This window comes from Capsella rubella, unplaced genomic scaffold, assembly GCF_000375325.1.
Source record: "Capsella rubella cultivar Monte Gargano unplaced genomic scaffold, Caprub1_0 scaffold_1, whole genome shotgun sequence".
Classification (NCBI taxonomy): Eukaryota; Viridiplantae; Streptophyta; class Magnoliopsida; order Brassicales; family Brassicaceae; genus Capsella; species Capsella rubella.
In genome coordinates this window covers 3571466-3593280 of record NW_006238923.1, presented here as the reverse complement: position 1 = coordinate 3593280, position 21815 = coordinate 3571466, and the positions used below count along the sequence as shown (strand labels likewise).

Below are 21815 nucleotides of genomic sequence, written 5' to 3'. Positions count from 1 at the left end.
CCGACCGGTCTAGTAAAATCGGTTTAGAGAACATTCAAGGGTATAATTTCAATTTTCAGAAGTTCTAAGGGCGATTTCGAATATGTACAAAAGCACAAGGGTAGTTTTAATGAAGATGTTTCAGAAACGTGACACGTGTCCAGGTTATGGATCAACGGTGAGTATGAATGTCTGAGTTTAGACAATAAAGACCGCCGCGTCGTCGTCTTTGTGTTTATCGCCTCAACTCAAAACAGATCTAATCGCTCAAAGTCGTCTCTCTTCTCCCAAAATCAAAACGTACGTCAGTTCCATAAACCCTAATTTTTTTGTTGCTGTTTCATTTTGATCTTCATAGTGTGATTACACTTCTGTCTATTTTATCTGTCTGATCTGTGATTCCGACAAATGTGTTAGATTTTCTATTCAGCGTTTTGATGGATGTATTGTGTTTGTTGAGTTAAAATTTTTAAGTTTCGTGGTCGTAGGTTCTGTAAGAGATTAGATGTTTCATCTTTTAATCAGTTCAACTCTTCTTGTGTTAAATTGTTTAAAGCTGTTTGATCGGATGTGAAGTTTTTATGTTGTCTAATGAGATATGAAATTTCTTGTAGTTGATTAATGATCTCGAATTGTATAGTTGGTAATGCTGATCATCACAGCGAGTGTTGTTTTTTTTTTGTTTGATGGGTAATTTTGTAGGGTTGTTATAAAAAATGGCTGAGGCAGCGCCTGCTTTGAGGAAGCCTGTGTTCACTAAGGTTAATGAGCTGAGACCAGGAACCAACGGTCACTCACTCAACGTCAAAGTTGTCAGCACAAAGATGGTGATGCCGAAAGGAGGAGGAGGTCGTCCCAGTGGTCCTCAGGCTCGTCAGATGCGTATTGCAGAATGTTTAGTTGGAGATGAGACTGGAATCATAATCTTTACTGCAAGAAACGACCAAGGTTAGAACTCATGTTTTAACATATAAATCTTGAGTTTAGATAGTGTTTTTACAGGAATTGTTGCAGATTTTGGGTATTTCTCAGGTGATTTTAGAGATTTGTTATTGATGTTATGTTATGATTTTTTCTTCTTTTCTATCAGTGGATTTGATGAAAGAGGGCAGTGTAGTGACTCTGCGCAATGCAAAGATCGACATGTACAAGGGGTCTATGAGGCTTGCCGTTGATAGATGGGGACGTGTTGAAGTTGCAGAAGAGCCTACAGACATCACCGTGAAGGATGATAACAACCTTTCGCTGATTGAGTATGAGCTTGTGACCGTCGAAACTTGATGTGGTTCCTCCACAAAAGAAAGCAGAGCGACTCAAAACAAACACACACACAAAAAAAAAAAAAAGACTTATATTGCAAAAGCCTCTATGGTTTGAGTTTTGCAGGTGGGTTTGAGTATCCTGCTTGCCTCTCTGATCTGCTGTTCTTGTTTTGAAAATCAGGTTGCCCTCTTTTTGTAGATTGATTCTCTATTTACATATCATGGGATCTTTCTCTTGTTTTAGTTTTCGTATTTTACTTGGAAAATTTTATAAAAGGATACTATTACGCAGAGAGATGTGTTGGTCCTGTGAGTTTTATGTTATTATACCAATGAAGTTGTTAACATCGAAGCAATCCTTCAGTTTGGCATTAGTCACCCCAACCGGTAAGATCTGCTAGTTACATGATTAAACCCCTTGATCCTATATATTAACCCTTGTAGATTTTGGGTTTTGGTGAATATATATTATCAACAAGTTGATTTGTTGCATTCAAAACACTAATTAGTTAGACATGTACGATTGGTTCCCATATGTTTTCGTGATCATGATATAACACAATTTTCTGCAATATGAATAGCATAAAGCTAAAAAATGTCTGGATTCGGAAGTGAACTCTAGAATCAGATTAACGAGACTCTGCGCAGTAATCACCAGAAGCTGTTGGTCTCGGTAAAAATAATGCAGAGAGATATATAAACCTTGATATGATCTAGTAATTTTTGATGTGTTTATGGATCAGATTAAAGATAACAAATGTTTCGGAGGCATTTTAAGCTCACAGATCGTGTTTCATACATCAAACAACGATGTGATTAAACTTTCCATACATATATTGTAGATATTAAACGTGCTGATATATTGTATATCTTCAAAACATGTTTAAGGACACTTGGATCCACCTTTAGAGTTAGTCATATCACGGTAGCAAGGACACTCATCTTTGTTTCCAAAGGTGCCTGATGGAACACAGTTACACTTCTCGCAACATATATTGCAGTCTTTGAGGCACTCTCCATGTGTTCTATCTGCCTTGGCACATCTCACATTACACTTTCCACCGCATGCTGCTAATTCATTTAGTGTTACATATAAAAATGTTAGAGAAATTCATTACAACTATATAGTGGTTTTAAATAATAAGTTTACCTAGAATAACCAACTAGATTAAGTATAATACTTACCCGAATCAGCGTTTGAAAATACAAAAAGTGAAGATGTGAGAAGAAGAGTGATCATAAAGAATTGTACAACTATGAGCTTCATCTTCACTTTTTGGTTATCTATATTTATTAAGAATAGTGAAAGAGTGCTTGAAGATTGTGGGTAAAAGATAGTGATGATGAAATGTGGCTACAAATAGAGATTATTTATAGTGAAAATTTGAAGTGACTTGTTTGTAATTTTTTGAAAAAAAATAAAACTAAATTACTAATAAAATATTTCTTACTTGCTATGTCGATATAGATTCAGTTAATTATATTCATATACAGAATAAAATCGTATTCATAAATACTAAAGGATTTTTTTTCTTGTAATCAGAATTACAAATTTGTTTCTTATATAACAGAGATATTATCTCTATAAGAGTATAACATAATTTTTGTTCAACTTTAATAAATAATACTAGAATAGTCAGTTTCGATCTGGTAGTGATTGAAATATTTAGACAACGTAAAAGAGAAAACGTATGCAAGTGGACAAAATAGTTAAACCATGTGCTAAACGCACTATAAGACCAAAAAAAAAGTGTCAAGCAAAGATTAACAGCGACAATCTAGGCGATATATACACAGTCGTTTATACCCAAAAAAGGATAGATATACAATTCATTATTCGTCAAATGACATTGAACGATCTTAGCAAAATTAGAAAAAACATGTTTTTGCGGCTAGCAACATGTTTTTCATCAATTTTTTCAAATACAGTCATCATTGTTACGATTATTAGTTTTGAAAGTGCTTTATTTACTACATGTGGAAAGACTATATATAGCTAACATAATTGACTCAAACAAAAAAAAAAAAAAACTACGTACGAACTAAACCGGATGGAATTGGAGTACCAGTGAACCGATAGTGTTACCACCAAATGGAAACATGTTATTGATCCGGTCTATCCCCTCTCATGAGATCAATCAATGGCGCATGATCTAACTGTAGGATCTTTTACAACGTGCCCACTGATCTAAATTTGCTAGGTTCCAAAAATAAACTCAACATCTCCGGCGAACACTTAAAGGGTTCCGTTCCATGTAGACTTGGTCAAGTCTTTAAATTATACATCACCTTCAGTGAATCATTTCAGCAAAACCGATACGGACAAAAAAACGCTCAACAGCTTAACTTCTGTAAGGAATATTGTAACTCGTGGTCTTTTCTTGTATGTTGAATTATGAACAGCTTGTTGACTAATCTTTTAGCTTCTTCTTCTTTTTTGACACCGTATAATCTTGTAGCCTATGACCAGCGATATTTTGATAACTTAAAAGTAGTCCAAAAAGCAAGAAAAGGTTACACACATGTAAAATTGAATCTCTCAACACTTCTAGAAATGAGTCCTACAGTACCAAAGTTTATTTATTGGAAATTTAATTTGGTGAATCTAATTAAGAGTAAAAATTCCATAGTAAAAAGTCTTAGTATTAAAAAAAAAAAAAGGCATTTCTTTCTAATTAAGTAGTGTGTAACCACACGGACGCAATCACAAAAGCCATGACTTTCTTTGAAAACATAATTTTCCACTATAATTGCGCAGCCCTTTCTCCCAAATTTGAGATATGTTACTCTCTCTCCCCATGCCTTTCCTATATAAAGAGAGAGGATTTGAAAAGAGGAAAGAATTAAACATAGAGAATAAGAGAAAAATGGAAAGGGCAAGAGAAACAGGAGAAGGAAGCTCATCGTCGTTGAGGCAACAACGAAACCTCAGAGAGAAAGAGCGGCGAATGCGCATGAAACATCTCTTCTCTATACTCTCTTCTCTTGTTTCTCCCACTCGAAGGGTCCGTTTCTATCTCTCTCTCTCTATCTCTCTAACATTGTACGACATGTACTATTTTATAAGTGTATATATAACAAATTACATAAGTACACAATCATATGATCAATTATAATGTAGAGTTAAAAACAAATGATTCATGTGTATTTTGTCTTTTATGTTTTAGTTGATATATATATTGATAAAAAGCAAATTCATGCAAAAACATGGACGTGATTAAGATTTTGCTTTTATTGGCAGTTGCCAGTGCCTCAACTTATAGATCAATCGGTATCATATATGATCCGATTAAAAGATAAGGTGAACTATTTGGAGGAGAAGAAAAGGGCATTGTTAGGAGGAGAAGTCCAGAATCGCTCTCAAGGGTCGTCACTTCAGCCAAAACTCAGTATTAGGTCACGGGATTCGACCATAGAAATGAATCTGGTTATGGATGTAAACATAAAAAGAGTATTGTTACATGAGCTTGTAAGTGTTTTTGAACAAGAAGGAGCTCAAGTTATGAGCGCCAACCTTCAGAACTTGAATAATAGGACCTTTTATACCATCATAGCGCAGGTATACATTTGTATGATCTCATCCACATGCATGCATGCGTCACGTCTTTTCTTTCTTTTTTTACGTCTCATGTGCGATTTTGAAGGATTATATATATGACTTTTTTTTTTAAATCGCCTAAATGATTATTTCCAGGCCATCATATGTCGTATCGGGATTGATCCATCAAAGATAGAAGAGAGAGTAATGAGTATAATCTCATAATAATTTGTTCCTAAGCATTATTGAATCCCAAATCATTAGGGTATCCTTAATGCAAGGATGGTCTTAGTTTACGCTTGTTTGTTTACAATTCTTGTATGGGAGTTCTTAATAAAATCTGTTAGTTCTTCAATATGAGATCTGCGTATTTTTTAAAAGTAAATTGGTGTAATAGCCGTATTATGGTTTAACATTTTTTAAATGACAAATGTCTTTGATATATATATTGTATATGGCCATTTCCTAAATCGTATCGTCAACTTCTCTATTTTATCTTTCTGTTTTTCCTCCGATAAACATATGTCTAATAAAAAAAAATATATTATTAGGTTTCTTTGTCAAGAACTCTCAAATTTTCATTCATTGAGCACATTATAGACTCACAATTTTCTATTTCAAAACATCTAACATATAGTCATAACTAATATTTTCACACTAATGGTAGATAAAATGTAGGTTATGTAAGTGAATGGGATGATGATCTTTAAAACATGTTTTGGATCCGCCTTTTGGAGTTTGTTATGCAGTTGTAGCAGGGGACACTATTCTTTGTTTCCGTACGTGTCCGAAGGAACACAATTACACTTACTCGCAACAAATATTGCAGAACTTAAGGCATTTTCATGTTGTCAGTCTTTGAGCCTCTCATATTGCACTTTCCACCGCAAGCTACTAATTTACTTATCATCAAATATAGAACATTATAATTATTGACAACTAAATTCTAAAGGATAGTTAATTAGATTAAGTATATAGTTCTTACACTGAATCAGAGACGAACGAAGAAAGATGAGAGGGGCAGAAACACTTTGAAGAATTGTCGAATCTCGAGCTTCATCTTCAGTTTGGGTTGAATATGAAACTTATGTTTTCTCGATAAAGGTTTGTTACCTGATAAAGACGAGTAAAATAAAATGTCAAGTTTACAAACGAAGGCAAAAGAAAAAAAATGGTGATGACTTGAGATATATATGATGAAACTGTGGCTGCAAAAAAGAGTATATTACTAAATTATAGTGAGAAATTTAGAAGCGAAATATTTGTTATCTATTGTAAGAACACACCAAATCATAGTTACGGAGAGGCTCATCTTTGAACAATAGTTGTAGCCTGTGGCTGTAAGGGATTCGCCAAATCATTGGTGATGGCAACGATCGAGTCAAGCAAATATATCTTCTTATCTTGTCTGCCACCCAAAGGACGAGTTTTAATGTGCGAATTCAAATATATGAAGAAAGAATAAAAAACATGTGGAACATGCAAATATGAAATAATACAAATCAACTTGGCACTTACTGCACCTTCTAAGGAAGTGTGGTCAAGCAAGCGGCAAGACGATATATATACAGTGTTATTCCTCAAGTATGATTGTACGAAGTTCTAAAACTATCTAGGATAAAGACGTACGAATGGAGAAAGACACACACGTTCTCCTTTTATTCTCTTATGATAATTTACTCGGTTGCAAAATTAGGACTAACATCTCTACCAGCAGGACTCCAAGACTCAAACAATAGTTAGACATGTCTAATTAGATACGGTCTCATTTTGTATTCATCTCCCGTGAACGATTAATTTAGATCCTCGTTCCATGTAGCAAGGCGTTTAAGTCTCCGCGGGTGAATGATTGTAGACACAATATGGCCAAAAGAGAGTTGCGGCCTTCAATAATTTCCTGTAAGGGAATATTAAATGGGCTGTGTCACTTTTCTTTGTATGATAATGATAGCTTGTTGAATAATCTTAATTAGTTTCTGGCCTCAGTATACTTGGAAAGTTTATTTATGTGCGCCTGGTTAATTGAACATGGGACTGAGTAGTGGTCCCAATTCTATCGGTGTACAAAACAGTTTTCCTTTTCTTTTCGTATGTTGATGTGGGAACGTAGTGCTTTTGTAGGAATTTAGTTTTGTCATTTGTGTACGTCCTCGGACTATTTGAGGCCATTAATTGAGATGGTTTTTGATAAGAATTTTGCTACTAAACCTACTATAGTACTAAACCAGCAACTCACTGGACTAAAACTTATAGTTAAGTAGCATGAAAAGAAAAAAAAAAAAATCTTTTAACGTTATGAATCTCACATATATATGTCGAAACATCACTCTTGATGACTTGGTAGTATTAAAGAAGATGCATGCATATTATTTAATTATTAGTGTGTAAGCTATGACTTTCTTTATGTATATAAAAAAACATCATTTTCATTAAAGATTCAAAAGCTCTTTCTCTCAAGATTGAGTTTTTTTAACTTTCTGGCTCTCCCTATAGCTATATCTCATTATATATAAAGAGAGATGGATTCGATAGGAGCTAGAGAAACATATGCATGAAAGCTTAAAAGAAATTAAAAAGAATGGGGAAGGCGAGAGGAATAGGAGAAGGGAAATTATCCTCCTTAAGGGAACAACGAAACCTCAGAGAGAAAGATCGACGGATGCGCATGAAACATCTCTTCTCTATACTCTCTTCTTATGTTTCTCCAACTCATAAGGTTCGTTTCTCTCTCTATATGTATAGATCACTTCCTAGTATAAACTCTCTCTTTCTCTCAAAACTTGTATTAATTAAAGTGTACATGTATGTGTTTTTTATACGCATATACAACAATACCCACATGAATAATTCATTGTTAAATGTACAAACAATTATTCGATATATAAACAAAAACATGAAACTAAAGTAAATAATTAACTTGGGTTTTTATTGGCTCTAACAGTTACCAGTGCCTCAACTTATAGATCAAGCGACAGCATACATGATCAAATTGAAAGGGAAAGTAGATTATATGAAGGAGAAGAAAAGGACATTGTTACAGTTAGGGGAACTCGGGAATGCCTATCAAGCGTCCTTCCTTCAGCCGAAACTAAGTATTCGTTCGCGGCATTCGACAATAGAAATGAATCTGATTGTGGATCTAAACATGAAAAGAGTAATGTTACACGAGCTTATGAGTGTTTTTGAAGAAGAAGGAGCTCAAGTAATGAGTGCTAATCTTCAGAACTTGAATGATAAGACAACTTACACAATCATAGCCCAGGTACCGTATCTGTATAAACAAATCTATTCACATGTTTGTATCATCATATACACGTTACACACGTCGTTTACTCCTGTCTTTTATATATAATTTTATCATATGTTTTGCAGGCTATGATAAGTCGGATCGGGATTGATCCATCAAGTATCGAAGAGAGAGTACGAACAATCATCTATGGATATATTATGTTTTGAAGCATGAATTCCCAAATTATAAGTCTACGTACGCTAGTGTTTCTGCAATGTTCTTTTGAGTGTTGTTATTTTTATTTTTTAAAACAAATGTTCTTTAAATATAATAACGTGAAATAATTAATAAATCCTAGAGAATTAAAAAAAAGGGTAAATTTCCTTTTTATTTTTATTTTCTTACAAATTTGTTATGAAAATGCATAAATAATGATGAACAAGTAAAATATCTGTCCTCAATCACTCAAACGACAAGAAAGGTATTATTATTATTATGGGCCTTCCATGTTTTGATGTCCTAAAACTGTTTTTTGTATTTCGTTCTTTCCGGTTTATATCGGTTTGACTTGGTGTGTTTTTACCCGGGGATGTAAATGTCAAGCAAATACATTAACGGGGTGAATGTGCAAACAAAACAAAAGTCAGGGTCTATCTTTCAGAAAATATAATAATGTGTAATAATTAATAAATTCTAGAGAATTAAAAAAAAGGGTAAATACATTATTGGATTTAGGGATTTAAAACCCTTGCACAACAGAGAAGAAGAAGAAAAAAAAAAATCTCAGTAAAAGTTTCATTGTGAACGAACACTTTGGTGTGAGCAAAATCGTCGAGATGGATCTCATTCAATCCTACGAAGAAGATGAAGCCGTCGATTCTTCACCGGAATCGTCACCGCCTCGTATGTTAAAGGCGAAATCTGCTGCACCGGAGGTAGACGATACAGCGCTAGCTCTAACGGTGGCTAATGTCAATCAATTGAATTCGAAGCCGATTAATCCGACGCAACACGCCGTCGTGTTCAACCCTACTTATGAACAGCTCTGGGCTCCGATTTACGGACCCGCGCATCCGTATGCCAAAGACGGGATCGCCCAAGGGATGCGGAATCACAAGCTAGGGTTTGTGGAAGATGCTTCGATTGGATCCTTTGCGTTTGAGGAGCAGTACAATACGTTTCATAAGCATGGTTACGCGGCGGATCCGTCTGGGATGAATTACGTCGGCGATGTGGATGCGTTGATGCAGAACGATGGTCTTTCGGTTTATAACATCCCGCAGAGTGAGCAAAAGCGGAGGAAGATTGAGAGGAACAAAGAGGAGAAGGAAGGGGAAGAGAAAAAAGAAGAGATTGAGCCTGAGGTTGAGAATCCGGCCACTGAAACGTGGCTTAGGAAGAATAGGAAGAGTCCTTGGTCGAGGAAGAAGGAGGTTGTTCAGGGAGAGTTGACTGAGGAGCAGAAGAAGTATGCAGAGGATCATGCTAAGAAGAAGGAAGAGAAGGGACAACAAGGTGAAGCTAAAGGAGAGCATTATGCGGATAAGAGTACCTTCCATGGCAAAGAGGAGAAAGATTATCAAGGGAGATCTTGGATTGAGGCTCCCAAAGATGCAAAGGCGAACAACGATCATTGTTACATTCCAAAACGTTTGGTTCATACATGGAGTGGTCACACGAAAGGTGTTTCTGCTATTAGGTTCTTCCCAAAGCATGGACATTTACTTCTCTCTGCAGGTATGGATTGTAAGGTTAAGATTTGGGATGTGTATAACTCTGGTAAATGCATGAGGACCTACATGGGTCACGCCAAAGCTGTGAGGGATATTTGCTTCTCCAATGATGGGACTAAGTTCTTAACTGCTGGGTATGATAAGAACATTAAGTATTGGGATACGGAGACTGGCCAGGTTATATCGACTTTCTCGACTGGGAAGATTCCATATGTGGTTAAGCTGAATCCGGATGATGACAAGCAGAACATTTTGTTGGCTGGTATGAGCGATAAGAAGATTGTGCAGTGGGATATTAATACGGGGGAGATTACACAGGAATATGATCAGCACTTGGGTGCCGTTAATACAATCACGTTTGTGGACAACAACAGAAGATTTGTCACATCGAGCGATGATAAGTCTCTTCGTGTGTGGGAATTCGGAATCCCGGTGGTTATCAAGTATATTAGTGAGCCCCATATGCACTCTATGCCTTCGATTTCTGTCCACCCAAATGGAAATTGGCTTGCTGCGCAGAGTTTGGATAACCAGATTCTGATCTACAGTACCCGAGAAAGGTTTCAGCTGAATAAAAAAAAGAGGTTTGCAGGGCACATTGCCGCTGGTTATGCATGCCAAGTTAACTTTTCGCCAGACGGTCGGTTTGTAATGTCAGGAGATGGTGAGGGTAAGTGCTGGTTTTGGGACTGGAAGAGTTGCAAAGTCTTTAGGACTCTTAAATGCCACAATGGAGTATGCATTGGAGCCGAATGGCATCCTCTGGAACAGAGTAAAGTCGCAACATGTGGTTGGGACGGCTTGATTAAGTACTGGTAAGTAACCTTCTTCCAATCTGTTTGGTTTATTTATGTGTTTGTCATGATGCATGCCTTGTTTTGCTTAACAGATGCATAATAGTTGTTGCTTTAAATAAGTGTAGCAAAGCTGGAGTTGTCGTCTGAGTAGCCTGCATGTAGGATGCATGCGTCTTAAATCTTTAGGAATCAGATCTCTTATATAGTCCTATTCTCTGGAAAATAGTTTTGACTTTTAACTTAGAAAGTAGTAGAGAGACAGACAACTCGATGGATTCATTACTCATTTGTACATATGTTATGGAACGGATAATGAATTCCACTATATATGTTGCACTATCAATACTCATGATTTTGCTATTACGTGGATAATAAAACTAATTTCTACAATGATTCTAATTATTTTAATTCACCAAGAATTTACTCTATTTTTTACTATCTCTGATCATTGGATTCAGTATTAGTCCATGTAACAAATTATAACCTCGTGGCTAAAGAAGTCAGTCATACTGTTTGATACTGATGTTTTGTTGCGCATATGCAGGGACTAAGACAAGACAAAGGCATTATAGAGGAAGAGAGAGAAGTAGAAGGCGCAGAAATCACGGCCTAGCCTGGGCTATACAGAATGCTGCATCTTTGGGATACAAAGCCTCCTTTTAAGTTCTGCTTTCCTCTGTTTTAGATTCTTCAATGTTGTAACAATGTGAGTTTAATGGATTATGTAGAGGAGGCGACTAAAACAATTTTTAATGCTTGACAGAAACTGTTGGCTAAGTCGTTATAAAGATAGCTTGTAAGACGTGACAATTTGCAAAACCTATCTGCAGCAATATCAGCTTTCATCCGGATTCAGTACTATTTGTCTATTGGCTTGTACTTGTTACTTTTTTCTGATTATGTCATGCTTCTTGGTTATTAGTTATTACGGGACTTGAAGAAAATGACCCGTGAACAAAAAAAACTCTTCTTTCATTTCTTAGTTAAGAGTGGCCAAAGTCAACTTTTCTCTGTTCTATACAGCTTTTAATCTGTTTGGTTACCCTCGCGAAATAGATTAACGAGAATGTTCCAGATTTTGATCCTTAAAGCCGAAGCTTCATTGGGTTTAAACCACTTCTTGTGAATCTGGAGATGGACTCAAGAAAACGAGTTAGTGCTAACAAACATATACTTCAGAAGAGATCAAGAGGAGGAGGTAGAAGAGAAACACACCATTCCCAAATCCTTCAGTTTCAGCCTTTGCGGAGCTTCTTCGATGAAACGCTTTATGAAGAAGAGCACAAACAGACCACAGTCGAAATCATTCTTCTGTTGTGGAACCTGAGATGGTGATGAAAAAATAGATGAGTACTATATTTTGTCTTTAGACACCATACATTGCATCGTAAGAAGTGATTACGGACTAGCCTGCACTTCAGCTTCGTTGATCATATTGGGAAGGTCTGTCCATACTTTTGCTGAAATTGGTAAATCCATTGAAGCATCTTGGTTCAGATAGTTCCATTCCTCTCTCAGAAACCTGCAAAGTTGTAATTAACAACCACAAAAATAGAATTTAATGAATGTGGTCTTAACACTGAGAAACTTTACATAATTGGTACGGATTCCTTGGCTCTCACCTTTTGACATTATTGAAAATCAAATTTCTTGGGTGAAGTCCCAGTGAATCTAAGTGAATTATGGTCAATCCAGATTCGTCTTCGTGGTCTGGGATGCAAATTATTACCAAGCTCCAGTGGAGACTGAAACATCCAAGGGAAAAAAGACCATTCAACAATTTATCAATTGGTGCTAAGAGTAACATTTCTCCATTACAAAGTACAGACTGAGAGCGTAGATGACAAAAACTACTCTTCATGCCATAAAGATGCAATCATAGGATTCAATAGACAACGGTCAGAAAATTACTTACTCTTCATGTATTGGTATAAATATATATGATTTACGGAATAGATCTAAACCCTTCCACCACCGTCTGAACCTTACAAAAAATGCATCCTTGTCATTACCCTGGTCATATTGAAAGGCGAAGACGAAGAGACCGATCAACACGAATAACCAAGAAGAAAATGATGTGAATCACAGGATGCAAAAGAGGAGGTAGTATTATCACTTTCCTCTCAAGTCTCAATTGTTGTTAGAGTTGCATATGAAATATCTAGATTCAACCTTCTACAATAGAATACTGAAACTTAAAGCATCTTGAGGGCTTTCAATATTTTGAGATGCAAACCAAAAATAAATGAGCTGCAAGAATCACCTTGTATAAAACAGCTTCTGTGAGCTTCTTGTAGAAAAACGTGTTGAAGAAATGACAGTTAGCGGCTGTCTCATTCGCTGAAAATACGTGGTGCTGCAAGAACCTAGTCAGACAGAAGCAAAATTAATCACATAAAAGACATAACATGAGAGAGATAATGTAAGTATGCAAGCCGGTACTTAAGAAACACCTGAGGTAGAAATTTATAACTGGCGACGTAAGATATTCTCCAGGTGAAAGGCATTTTAGATCTTTAAGAGACACTTGAACAAGGTCTCGCCCGTGATCACTGGATGAGAAAAAAAAAAAAAAAAAAAGGAAGTCATATATCTTATGGGTAACCAGAATAAGTAAAACAAGGTAATTTTTCACCCACCTTGATGGGTAGTAAATATCTTCCGGTAACCTGCAGAATTCACCAAAATTTAAGTTATTTCAACAAGAAAGGGTCAGTCACTTGATGAAGATAAACAGTAATAACTCAATTTTTACCCTTCAGGAAGTTCACATGCTTCCTCTACTACCGTTGGAGACTGAGGTTCATCTTCATCCAAATTAATCACTTTATCATCTGATTTCTATAACGAAAGTGTCAGAAAGCGTGTCCTTATATATATTAATTATATACAGGAATACGAGTGTATCTGTGTATGGCATAAGATGTCATACCTTCTTGGAGCTTAAACCCTGTGATGGTGTTGCTTTCGAACTCCACTCCCTGTGAGAGAAAGATGCAAAATATGTAACATACTAAAAAAAAACCCGAACAATGGTTAGCCAGGGCCACAAGATATGGCATACATAGCAGTAACCAGCAATCTTGAACTTGAAAAGACGTGCAAAAAATCTCAGAGGCAGTAGCAAGGAGAAAAGATATATACCTGGGATCTTCATAGCCAATGACATCGTCGTCATCATCATCGTCGACGAGTAAATAAGGAGAAGAGTCCTTTGGCTTTACTTTACCATAAGCTTTGTGGGGTTTCCGATTCCCTTTTGGATCCTTAGATCCAGAATAAAAGTTATTTTCACTGACCTTACACTTACTTAACCTTGGCAGCGACCGCCACCCATTACTTTTCTCTATTATTGAATCTCTATTGGATTTTGCTTTCCAGCTTCCACCTCTCAAATCATGTATTTTGTCATTAGATAGTTTCACTGGTTGAGCATCCACCTGTTAAACAAAAAAAATATCAATTTGCATCAAGAAGAAGGCACGTAAAAGAATTTAAACGACAGGGAATGTAGAAAACACCATACTTTGGGGTTGTCACTAAAATGAGCAGAAAATGTTGAGCGAGACACATTATTCGACTCTTGTCTAGAGGAGTCTTTTGAGGCTGTATTCTCTTGCCTAGACACATCTAAAGAACTTTACATGTTAGAGACAAATCTTTTCACTTTACACCAACGTCAGCTGGGGACAAACTGTAACAAGATACCTGAGCTTTTTGGTTGCTCGAGAATCTGACATCCGTTGTCCGGATCGTGCTAAAGAAAGGGAAAAAACAAATGGCATTGTATCAGATAAATTCATTTCATCTTTTAAAAACAGAGAGCCATATTTTCAGCTAAACCCCTCGAAGAATCGGTGGACATAACTTTTGAGTGTCCCGACCGCGCGTGCAGTCAAATGTTGCCTAATAGAAATCGTGACTAAGGATTATACATACCAGAACGGCAGAACTATACTAAACAAGTGAGAATGTAAGAACCAATGAGAAGCTTTTTCAGAAACTTGAACCAATCACCAAACTCTAAATCCCACTGAGCAAAATAACCTTCGAGCCACAGTCAAAACACAAAATGATGCAGCTGGAAGTGTAAAAAGACAAACCGGTTTGGTCCGATACAGCATTCTTCGCTGCTTCTCGTACGCAAGGTCTCCAATTCTGTTGCGGATTTTGTCGCCCTTGTCTGGCAACCTGTCACCGTAACCAGCAAGAAGTGATCTCTGACGCTCCAGATGCTCCTCTAGTTCATTGTCCGTGAGGGATCGCACGCAGACGACGGAATCATCGCCGGAGAGAGTAGCCTCAGGCGGCGGAATTTTGTCTGTGCCGATGATCTCAAGCTCGGGAACTTCTTCCTCGGCCAAAGCATCGTCCCAATCTATGTTGAACTTTGTATTCTTCACACGATCTAACTCGATTACTCTTTGCCTCTTCATTTCTTCATCGATCAAAGTACCAAAATATTATTTAGGTTTCGGTCGGGAATTCTCCCCGCTATTCTCATCACTTCTTTTTCATCTCTTGCAATTGCAACTTTTGGTCTGGTTTCCTAAAATTAAAAATAAGATAATGGGCTTTCAACTCAAATCCAATTAAACTGAAACAGTCGATATCGATTAGATTACGGGCTTTCAATTCAAAACCAATTTTATTTTATATAATATATATGTATTATTTTTCTCCGTATATTTGTTAAGATATAGATAACAACAAGTTGTCTAAGTTTTTATTTTGTTTAAAGTTAGGATAACTTTCAGATTAATATTGTTTATTATATCAAAAACATTAAGTTATACTGAAATCTTAAACATGAAATAATTTTCTTTCAAAAATCATTATGTGAAAAGTATCAAACTCATATATAAAAACTATACTACATCCAAAGATGCCAAACAACATTTTGCGCCAAATTTACCAACTTAAACTAGTAACTGCCTTATCAATGTTAGATTTGCGAACGAGTTCAAATATTTCAGACACCAATTTGCGTTTCCAACTTGGTGCATCATGTGAGTGAATAGACCTACCTGAAAAAAAATGCTAGGTGCTTCTATTGTCTTTAGTGTGGACCAAGATATATAGTTGTAATGTTAATTTTAGGTTACATGTTCCATTGTAATAGCTTTTACAAATTCATTTATACCCAGAAACATAATTACATTATGGGTTGAGTATGGACATGATAGCTTCTTTAAAAACATGAAGCTTATTGCCATGTCCATCCCCCCAGTAGCTAGCTCTTTGGTTTATTTAAAATATATACCCGAGCTAATAATATACATCAAACACTTGTATTGTATGTAACAAATAATAAATGAATTTCACCCTTAACCTAAGCTTCTATTTTGGTAAATAACTCTTTTTAAAAAACTCAAGAGTTACTTGTGTACCAAAATTCACCAGGCGTGGACGAACCGTCCTCTTTGAAGACTCGGTTCAACTGAACCGGACGAACCGGTTTTTCTCTCCTGGAACTCATGGATCATTCTGATCAGCGCACTAGCCTTCTTGCTTCCTCCATATTCGCCGTTACTTAACACCGTGTAAAGCGACCCCATTACCAACGAGTTCTTCACCAGAACCCCAACGACGTCACGGCCTCCGTTAAGGCACAGGTTCAAAATCAGACCAACAGAGTGCTGTTTCACCGCCGGCGAAACATCCGACGAAGACAAAATCTTCACCGCGAGTTTCAAACCGCCACGACGAATCACCCCAATCGTCCCGTCAGGATACTCCGCTAGCTTCGCCAGCGTCGCTAAGCAATCCGCAGTGAGTTCGCCGCCGATTTCTTCCGATCTCAACAGATCAAGAAGTATCGGAACAGCTCCGGCGGCGAGAACACGCCAATGGTTATCTGATTGCATCAACAAACCCATAACCGCAAGCAACGCGTTGCGTTTCGCTGAACCGCCGTAATCTTCTCCTTTGACGATCTTCATCAATCCTGAAATCGAATCTGGATTCTCTCCGATCAGTTTGCTGTAATCTTCATCGGAAGAGAGATAAAACAGAGCAGAAGCAGCGTATAGTCTCGTCTCTGTTTTAGCTCCTTCGTTGAGAATCTCTACAATGATCTTCAACCCTTCTCCGGCAATCTTGGATTTTCCAGTGACGTGCTTGGAGAGATTCAAAACCCCAGCCATTGCGTTTTCTTGAATCTTGGAATCTTCGGAGCGAAGAAGCCTTAACAGTGGACTCACAGCTCCAGATTTAACCAGACAAGACCTGTTAAAACTACTTGTCTTGGTCTGAACACGAATCTCCCTCACGGCTCTGTAAATCGTCTCCTTGCCGCCATTGAGTAGCTCTGAAGTGAGAAACTTTGCTATAAGCTTCCCAGCTCCCGTTGCAGCCAAACTCTCCGGCACCACGTCGTCTTGAGTCTTCCTTCTCCGGCCAACATTACCCGCCAAAACGATGCCGTTTGCTCTGCAGTGCTTATAAATCACTCGCCTCACGGAAACGTTATCAACCAGATCAGTACTCGCGAGAATCTTTCCGGTTTTAGGGCACGTGATGTTCCCAGATCCGATCCATTTAGTGATGGAGCTCCGATCATAGGTGTGCCCTGTTTCTATAACTACAGGGTCCATCATAATCTCTAGTGAAATTGGACAAAGGAGATCCTCGTCCTTTAGTCCTCGAATCAAGTCTTGATCTTTCTTAGTATCGTCCTCATGATAAAGATGATGATCATCTCTCTCGATTCGTGGAAGTATGACGCATCTGCAATAGCATATGAACCCCATTAAGCTACTGAGAAGCTCGACTCGAACGTTACTATTCTTCTTCTTCTCATCTAACCGCTCCACAGCTATCTCTTCTCCGAGAAAGTTGATCTCTTTGACGCAATCTCCCCATTTTTTAATCCCTACGTAATCCAGGATCCGGTTTATCTCATCCGGATCTGGACTAACTCTGTTCTCAAACAGAGCAAGGATCCGATAAACAGAGCTCATGACCCGTATATCATTTGTTTCAGGTTGGACTCCGTACTTACGAGTTTGCCGCACCACTAAGTCAACCAGGTCGTTGACTTCGCTCGGTAAGTCAACGGATGCGACAGGGAAGGCGACAAGGCTGGTGGATATGGATCGAGTCAGGACACGGAGATGATCCGAGACTTGATCAGAGTTCATCATCATACATAGCCTAGCTCCGTCTCTTGTGCAGTCTTCTATAAGGAACTTGAGCTTCTGGAAGATGACGTGGATCTCCTTAAGGCTCAAGAGGGCGGGGGAGTCGTGGAAAAAGCGTCTTGGATTCCCGACTCGGACCCGGATCTCTTCGAAGATGATAACCAGGTTTTGGATCCGCCTGAGAGTTTCTCTGAAGCTTTGTTTATTGGTGGAAAAGTGTTTGGACTTGAATGCGAGAATGTCGCCGGCAAGTTGAATGAGTGAGTCGAGTAAGGTGCCTATGGAGATTGATTCGCATGGTTGCACAGCCGGAAAGATCAAGATCCGACGACCTGACCCGGTTTTAGTATGGATCATGCTGCTACGACTTTTAAGATCAAAGTTAGTTTTTGGATGCTTGTGATTTGTTTTTTCGAGTAACACGGCGACATGGAAGGTGGGGGAAATATATAAAGAGTTGACAAAGGTTGGAGACGCGTGGCTAGATACCATTGGTCAGTGTTACTTGGAAACCCTGACCAGTGACAGTGCGAACACGTGAGATCCGCCGAAAACGAGGAAGAGGTTGCTTCGTAGATCGTAGTGGAGTGTGTGATGAGGATCCCACGTGGTCATGAAGTTACGTGCATGGAGTCTGCCGACATTTTGTACGACCCATGTGTTGTAAGAAACAACGTATGGATAACAGGATATTTCCTCTTTCAATTATTCATTTATTTCATAAATTCTTGTATAGTTTTTTGTTTCGATCAAAGTAATTAATTTCATGACTTAAGTCTAGATAGCTGAAATACTTACGTAAACCAATACTATGTTATCTGATTAATTTGTATGGATGTGATTATTAAAAGAAATATTGGAGAGGTTTACATACAGGAATATGGTTTTTGGGATTTGTGATCATAGTACAATTTGCTTTGGTAATTTGTCGTGGGGGTGAGTTGTTTAGCCTTATCCATATAGCATTTTTACAAATAATCTTATTCAGTAAAATTGAATATAAACTCACGGTAACAAAACAACTTATATAAGCTCATCCAAGCGCATGATCACTTCTTCTTTTTGATTAGTTATTGTGAAAATTCCATATTTTATTTTGGAATCTTGTTAGGTTTTTGTTACCTGAGATGCCTTAAAGTATGATATTTTTCAGGTGGTACTCTACATATAGTAATTTATAGGAGTAGTGTCAAATGTGAGAAGGAGTTGTTATAATATTCGGGAACAATGGCCGGTCGAGTTATTAGTGGACCATCTCTTTTAAAATTGCAAGAACTAATCATTCAAACGCCAAAGTCAACCGTTTGGACTGTCTCGCTTTGAGTTATACAATTTGGTTGAGAGCATTTACGTGGAATTATCATGGGAGCATCATAATTTCGAGCCACTTTGTCCTGGCTGTCCATCACGATATATATTATTTCATTCATAATTTCATGCCATAGTTAGGATCAAAACGATTCGAATCAAATTAAAATCGCAAGGATTATAAACCGATTTTGTTGAGATGTTACAGGCTTAGTTCTCGGGACATCAGTTATATTCCACTTACTTAACAATATTTACTTAATTAATGTCACTCGTTACATCATCCTTACGAGGTTTTGATTTGAAAACGGCTAAATTAAAGACTGGGACAAAAGCTTAAAGACGTTTTGATCATGACAATTAATACATAGCATTGTTTCTTTTAGTATAAATAAACGGGCAAGGATCTTTTTATTATTCATCAGTCAAAAAAAGCAAACTTCACATAGAGAGTTAATATTTGCAATTCCAAGAGTTTTTTCTCAATATGTCTATCAAGAATGTTCTTCTTCTTCTAGTGATCATAGGTGTTGTTGTCTCTACAAATGCTCAGTTACCTCAATTTCCGTTTCCTTTTCCATTCCAACCCATTCCCGGCATGCCAGGGTTACCCGATATAGCAAAGTGTTGGTCATCAGTTATGAATATTCCTGGATGTATCACTGAAATTTCTCAAGCCATATTAACCGGAAAATTCGGCAGTATTGGTCCAGCTTGCTGCAAAGCATTCTTGGAAGGTGAAGCTAACTGCATGCCCAAAATCCCATTCAATCCATTTTTTCCTCCTATGTTGAAAGAGCAATGTTCAAAAATTGCAGGCGCAGTTCCTCCTGCCACCAAGTAAAATTTTGATTATGTTGATCGTTTAAAGTTTTAGTTGGTTTATGTCTTTTTTTTTATATATATTTCCTTATCGACGTTTAGTCATTTTCTTAAAATTACCTTAGTTCTATAATGCTATAAACAAGAATTACAATAATTTTAATGTTGTCAGTAGTTTCTTCAATAATCGTTATTTGATTATGAAATAATGCTTAATTAAGCTCTCATCAACGCATTATGCATTTACTTAAATATTTGAAAGAAAGCAACATCATAAAATGTGTTAATATGATTATTATTATTATTATTGTTTTGGACAAACTGAAGATTATACTAAAACAGAACGATTACACTCTATGGGAGGAGAAATTGATTACCTAATTTAATTTAATTCAATGTGAGGCGGACAAGTGAATGCTCTGTTTCAGCCTTCAGGCTTTTAGCGACTCAGAGAAACAACACTCGCAGTCGTCCAAGCCCCAAGCTGATCCGTCTCTCCGCCCATCACAAACACTTGGCCCATCTTTCATTGGCCTATAAGCCCATAGAATGGCAAACGCAAACCAACACCGTCGATAGTTACGTAAACTTGATCGTCCATCATGAACTAAGCAAAAACCTTCCAAACATACCAAAACTTACAAATTTGATCGTTTCGACATTAAAAGCAACAAATTTTTTGTCTAGATAAACTACGTTGCATACACCTAGTTTATACGAATGTGACAACTGACAACGATTAAGAAGTTCATACCCATTAAACTTTACTTAGGAGGTGCCGTATTATATCACCTAGTGTGAGACCTAGAATTATAATTTACCACAAACATATGTATTTTTGAATATCATATTTTTATTGGAATCTGAGTAGATTAATTAACTTCATATGATAATATAGATATCGTAATTAATGGAATTTGCAAGCAATTAATTTAAAATAATAATATAGATCTCGTAATCTTCATAAAAATATATATAAACGTATGATTGTATGTTGTGAAGTTTGTTAGGGTGACATGATCAAGATGAGAGGATACGTGATGTTTGTGCGCCGAATTTAAAATTATACTTAACAACAATATATGATATAATAAGAATAAAATCAAGAAGAAAACAAAATATAAATAAGACATAACCATCATCAATTATAAATGGATGCTGAAAATGCAGATTTGATTGGTCGGTTAAGGTTTGATATGAACCATCTGTAAATTGCCAGCCGGAGTGTTGCTGTATTGAATTGCGCATGTCAACTTGTTTATGTTTACATCATAAACTCTCTTGTCCTTTTTTTTCCTACTCTTTCTTTTCTTCAGTTTATTAAACGAAAATAATACTGTATAACTCTTTTATAACTAGTATTATTTTCAAATTTTAACATTTATTTTGTTTCAAAGACTGAATATTCAACAACAAAAAAAAGTTCTAAAACTACTGTCGAATATAGAATTTTCGTTAAAAATATATGGGTTAAGTATGCCTAAAGAAATAATGTACTAGTTTCAAATTTCATAATATTTAGAATACTTTATACATATAATCAAATAATTCCAAAAATACATTCGGTGTGTTAAGATGTTCTGATGCAACTAAATACCAAGAAAAAACAAATAGGTGTATCAAATTCAAAATAATTATTATTTCTTATATAAAAAGAATAGAAGGAGATAAAAGAAAAAAAAATGGCAAAAGAGGAAAGGAGAAGTCAAAGCATGGTTATAGCATTACCATGCCCACTTCATCATGAAGTCGTCGTATAGACGCGTTAATATGTGTGCGTGTGTGTAAAATAGTGCATAATGTTTACTCTTAACAAATTATAATTAATCAACCAAAACAAAACTTAATTGTATCAAATCAATGAAAGGGGAAAACAGCCAACCACATGCAAATGTCCCAAAGTGTCTTAAACCTGAATGCAAAAGTGTATTACTCTGACAACATGTGCCGCTGCAACATTGAATTCAATGTTTTCCTTTGGTCATCAGTTATGAATGATCCTATA

At 36.7% G+C, this 21815-nt stretch overlaps 8 protein-coding genes across 10 annotated transcripts; 5 read left to right on the top strand and 3 right to left on the bottom strand.

Annotated features, from left to right (window-relative positions):
* Positions 1-201: 201 nt before the first annotated feature.
* LOC17900159 (uncharacterized protein At4g28440) lies at positions 202-1574 on the top strand. Its single transcript, XM_006305701.2, has 3 exons — positions 202-279; positions 682-927; positions 1070-1574. The coding sequence occupies exons 2-3, from the start codon at positions 696-698 to the stop codon at positions 1258-1260; spliced, it is 423 nt and encodes a 140-aa protein (XP_006305763.1). The 5' UTR covers positions 202-279; positions 682-695; the 3' UTR covers positions 1261-1574.
* A 550-nt stretch (positions 1575-2124) lies between these two features.
* On the bottom strand, positions 2125-2508 carry LOC17897444 (gibberellin-regulated protein 8). Of its 2 annotated transcripts, none has more exons than XM_006306317.1 (2): positions 2427-2508; positions 2125-2312 (listed from the first exon to the last, which is right to left on the bottom strand). In XM_006306317.1, exons 1-2 carry the CDS (start codon positions 2506-2508, stop codon positions 2125-2127), a joined length of 270 nt encoding a protein of 89 aa, XP_006306379.1. The 2 variants fall into 2 exon arrangements, with proteins under 2 accessions (XP_006306379.1, XP_023633058.1); XM_023777290.1 differs by having other exon boundaries at positions 2125-2309.
* A 1600-nt stretch (positions 2509-4108) lies between these two features.
* LOC17898541 (transcription factor bHLH168) lies at positions 4109-5004 on the top strand. The gene is made up of 3 exons (XM_006305996.1): positions 4109-4246; positions 4483-4800; positions 4936-5004. The coding sequence occupies exons 1-3, from the start codon at positions 4109-4111 to the stop codon at positions 5002-5004; spliced, it is 525 nt and encodes a 174-aa protein (XP_006306058.1).
* Positions 5005-7357: 2353 nt separating this feature from the next.
* LOC17899432 (transcription factor bHLH167) lies at positions 7358-8257 on the top strand. Its single transcript, XM_006304173.2, has 3 exons — positions 7358-7495; positions 7721-8041; positions 8152-8257. Exons 1-3 carry the CDS (start codon positions 7358-7360, stop codon positions 8233-8235), a joined length of 543 nt encoding a protein of 180 aa, XP_006304235.1. The 3' UTR covers positions 8236-8257.
* A 497-nt stretch (positions 8258-8754) lies between these two features.
* Positions 8755-11399, top strand: LOC17897267 (pre-mRNA-processing factor 17). 2 transcript variants are annotated; one of them, XM_006307061.2, is made up of 2 exons: positions 8756-10556; positions 11083-11399. In XM_006307061.2, exons 1-2 carry the CDS (start codon positions 8845-8847, stop codon positions 11087-11089), a joined length of 1719 nt encoding a protein of 572 aa, XP_006307123.1. In that variant the 5' UTR covers positions 8756-8844; the 3' UTR covers positions 11090-11399. The 2 variants fall into 2 exon arrangements, with proteins under 2 accessions (XP_023644727.1, XP_006307123.1); XM_023788959.1 differs by lacking the exon at positions 11083-11399 and having other exon boundaries at positions 8755-10560.
* A 90-nt stretch (positions 11400-11489) lies between these two features.
* Positions 11490-15058, bottom strand: LOC17897579 (ubiquitin-like-specific protease 1C). Its single transcript, XM_006305970.2, has 14 exons — positions 14642-15058; positions 14247-14295; positions 14065-14168; positions 13683-13978; positions 13471-13519; positions 13294-13379; positions 13178-13207; positions 12992-13090; positions 12802-12904; positions 12454-12551; positions 12161-12283; positions 11949-12060; positions 11754-11861; positions 11490-11666 (listed from the first exon to the last, which is right to left on the bottom strand). Exons 1-14 carry the CDS (start codon positions 14972-14974, stop codon positions 11565-11567), a joined length of 1692 nt encoding a protein of 563 aa, XP_006306032.1. The 5' UTR covers positions 14975-15058; the 3' UTR covers positions 11490-11564.
* Positions 15059-15666: 608 nt separating this feature from the next.
* LOC17898095 (U-box domain-containing protein 18) lies at positions 15667-18419 on the bottom strand. The gene has a single exon (XM_006306787.2). It carries the CDS (start codon positions 18170-18172, stop codon positions 15935-15937), a length of 2238 nt encoding a protein of 745 aa, XP_006306849.1. The 5' UTR covers positions 18173-18419; the 3' UTR covers positions 15667-15934.
* A 1049-nt stretch (positions 18420-19468) lies between these two features.
* LOC17900453 lies at positions 19469-19832 on the top strand. Its single transcript, XM_006303649.2, has one exon. It carries the CDS (start codon positions 19476-19478, stop codon positions 19830-19832), a length of 357 nt encoding a protein of 118 aa, XP_006303711.1. The 5' UTR covers positions 19469-19475.
* The last annotated feature ends 1983 nt before the right edge of the window (positions 19833-21815 follow it).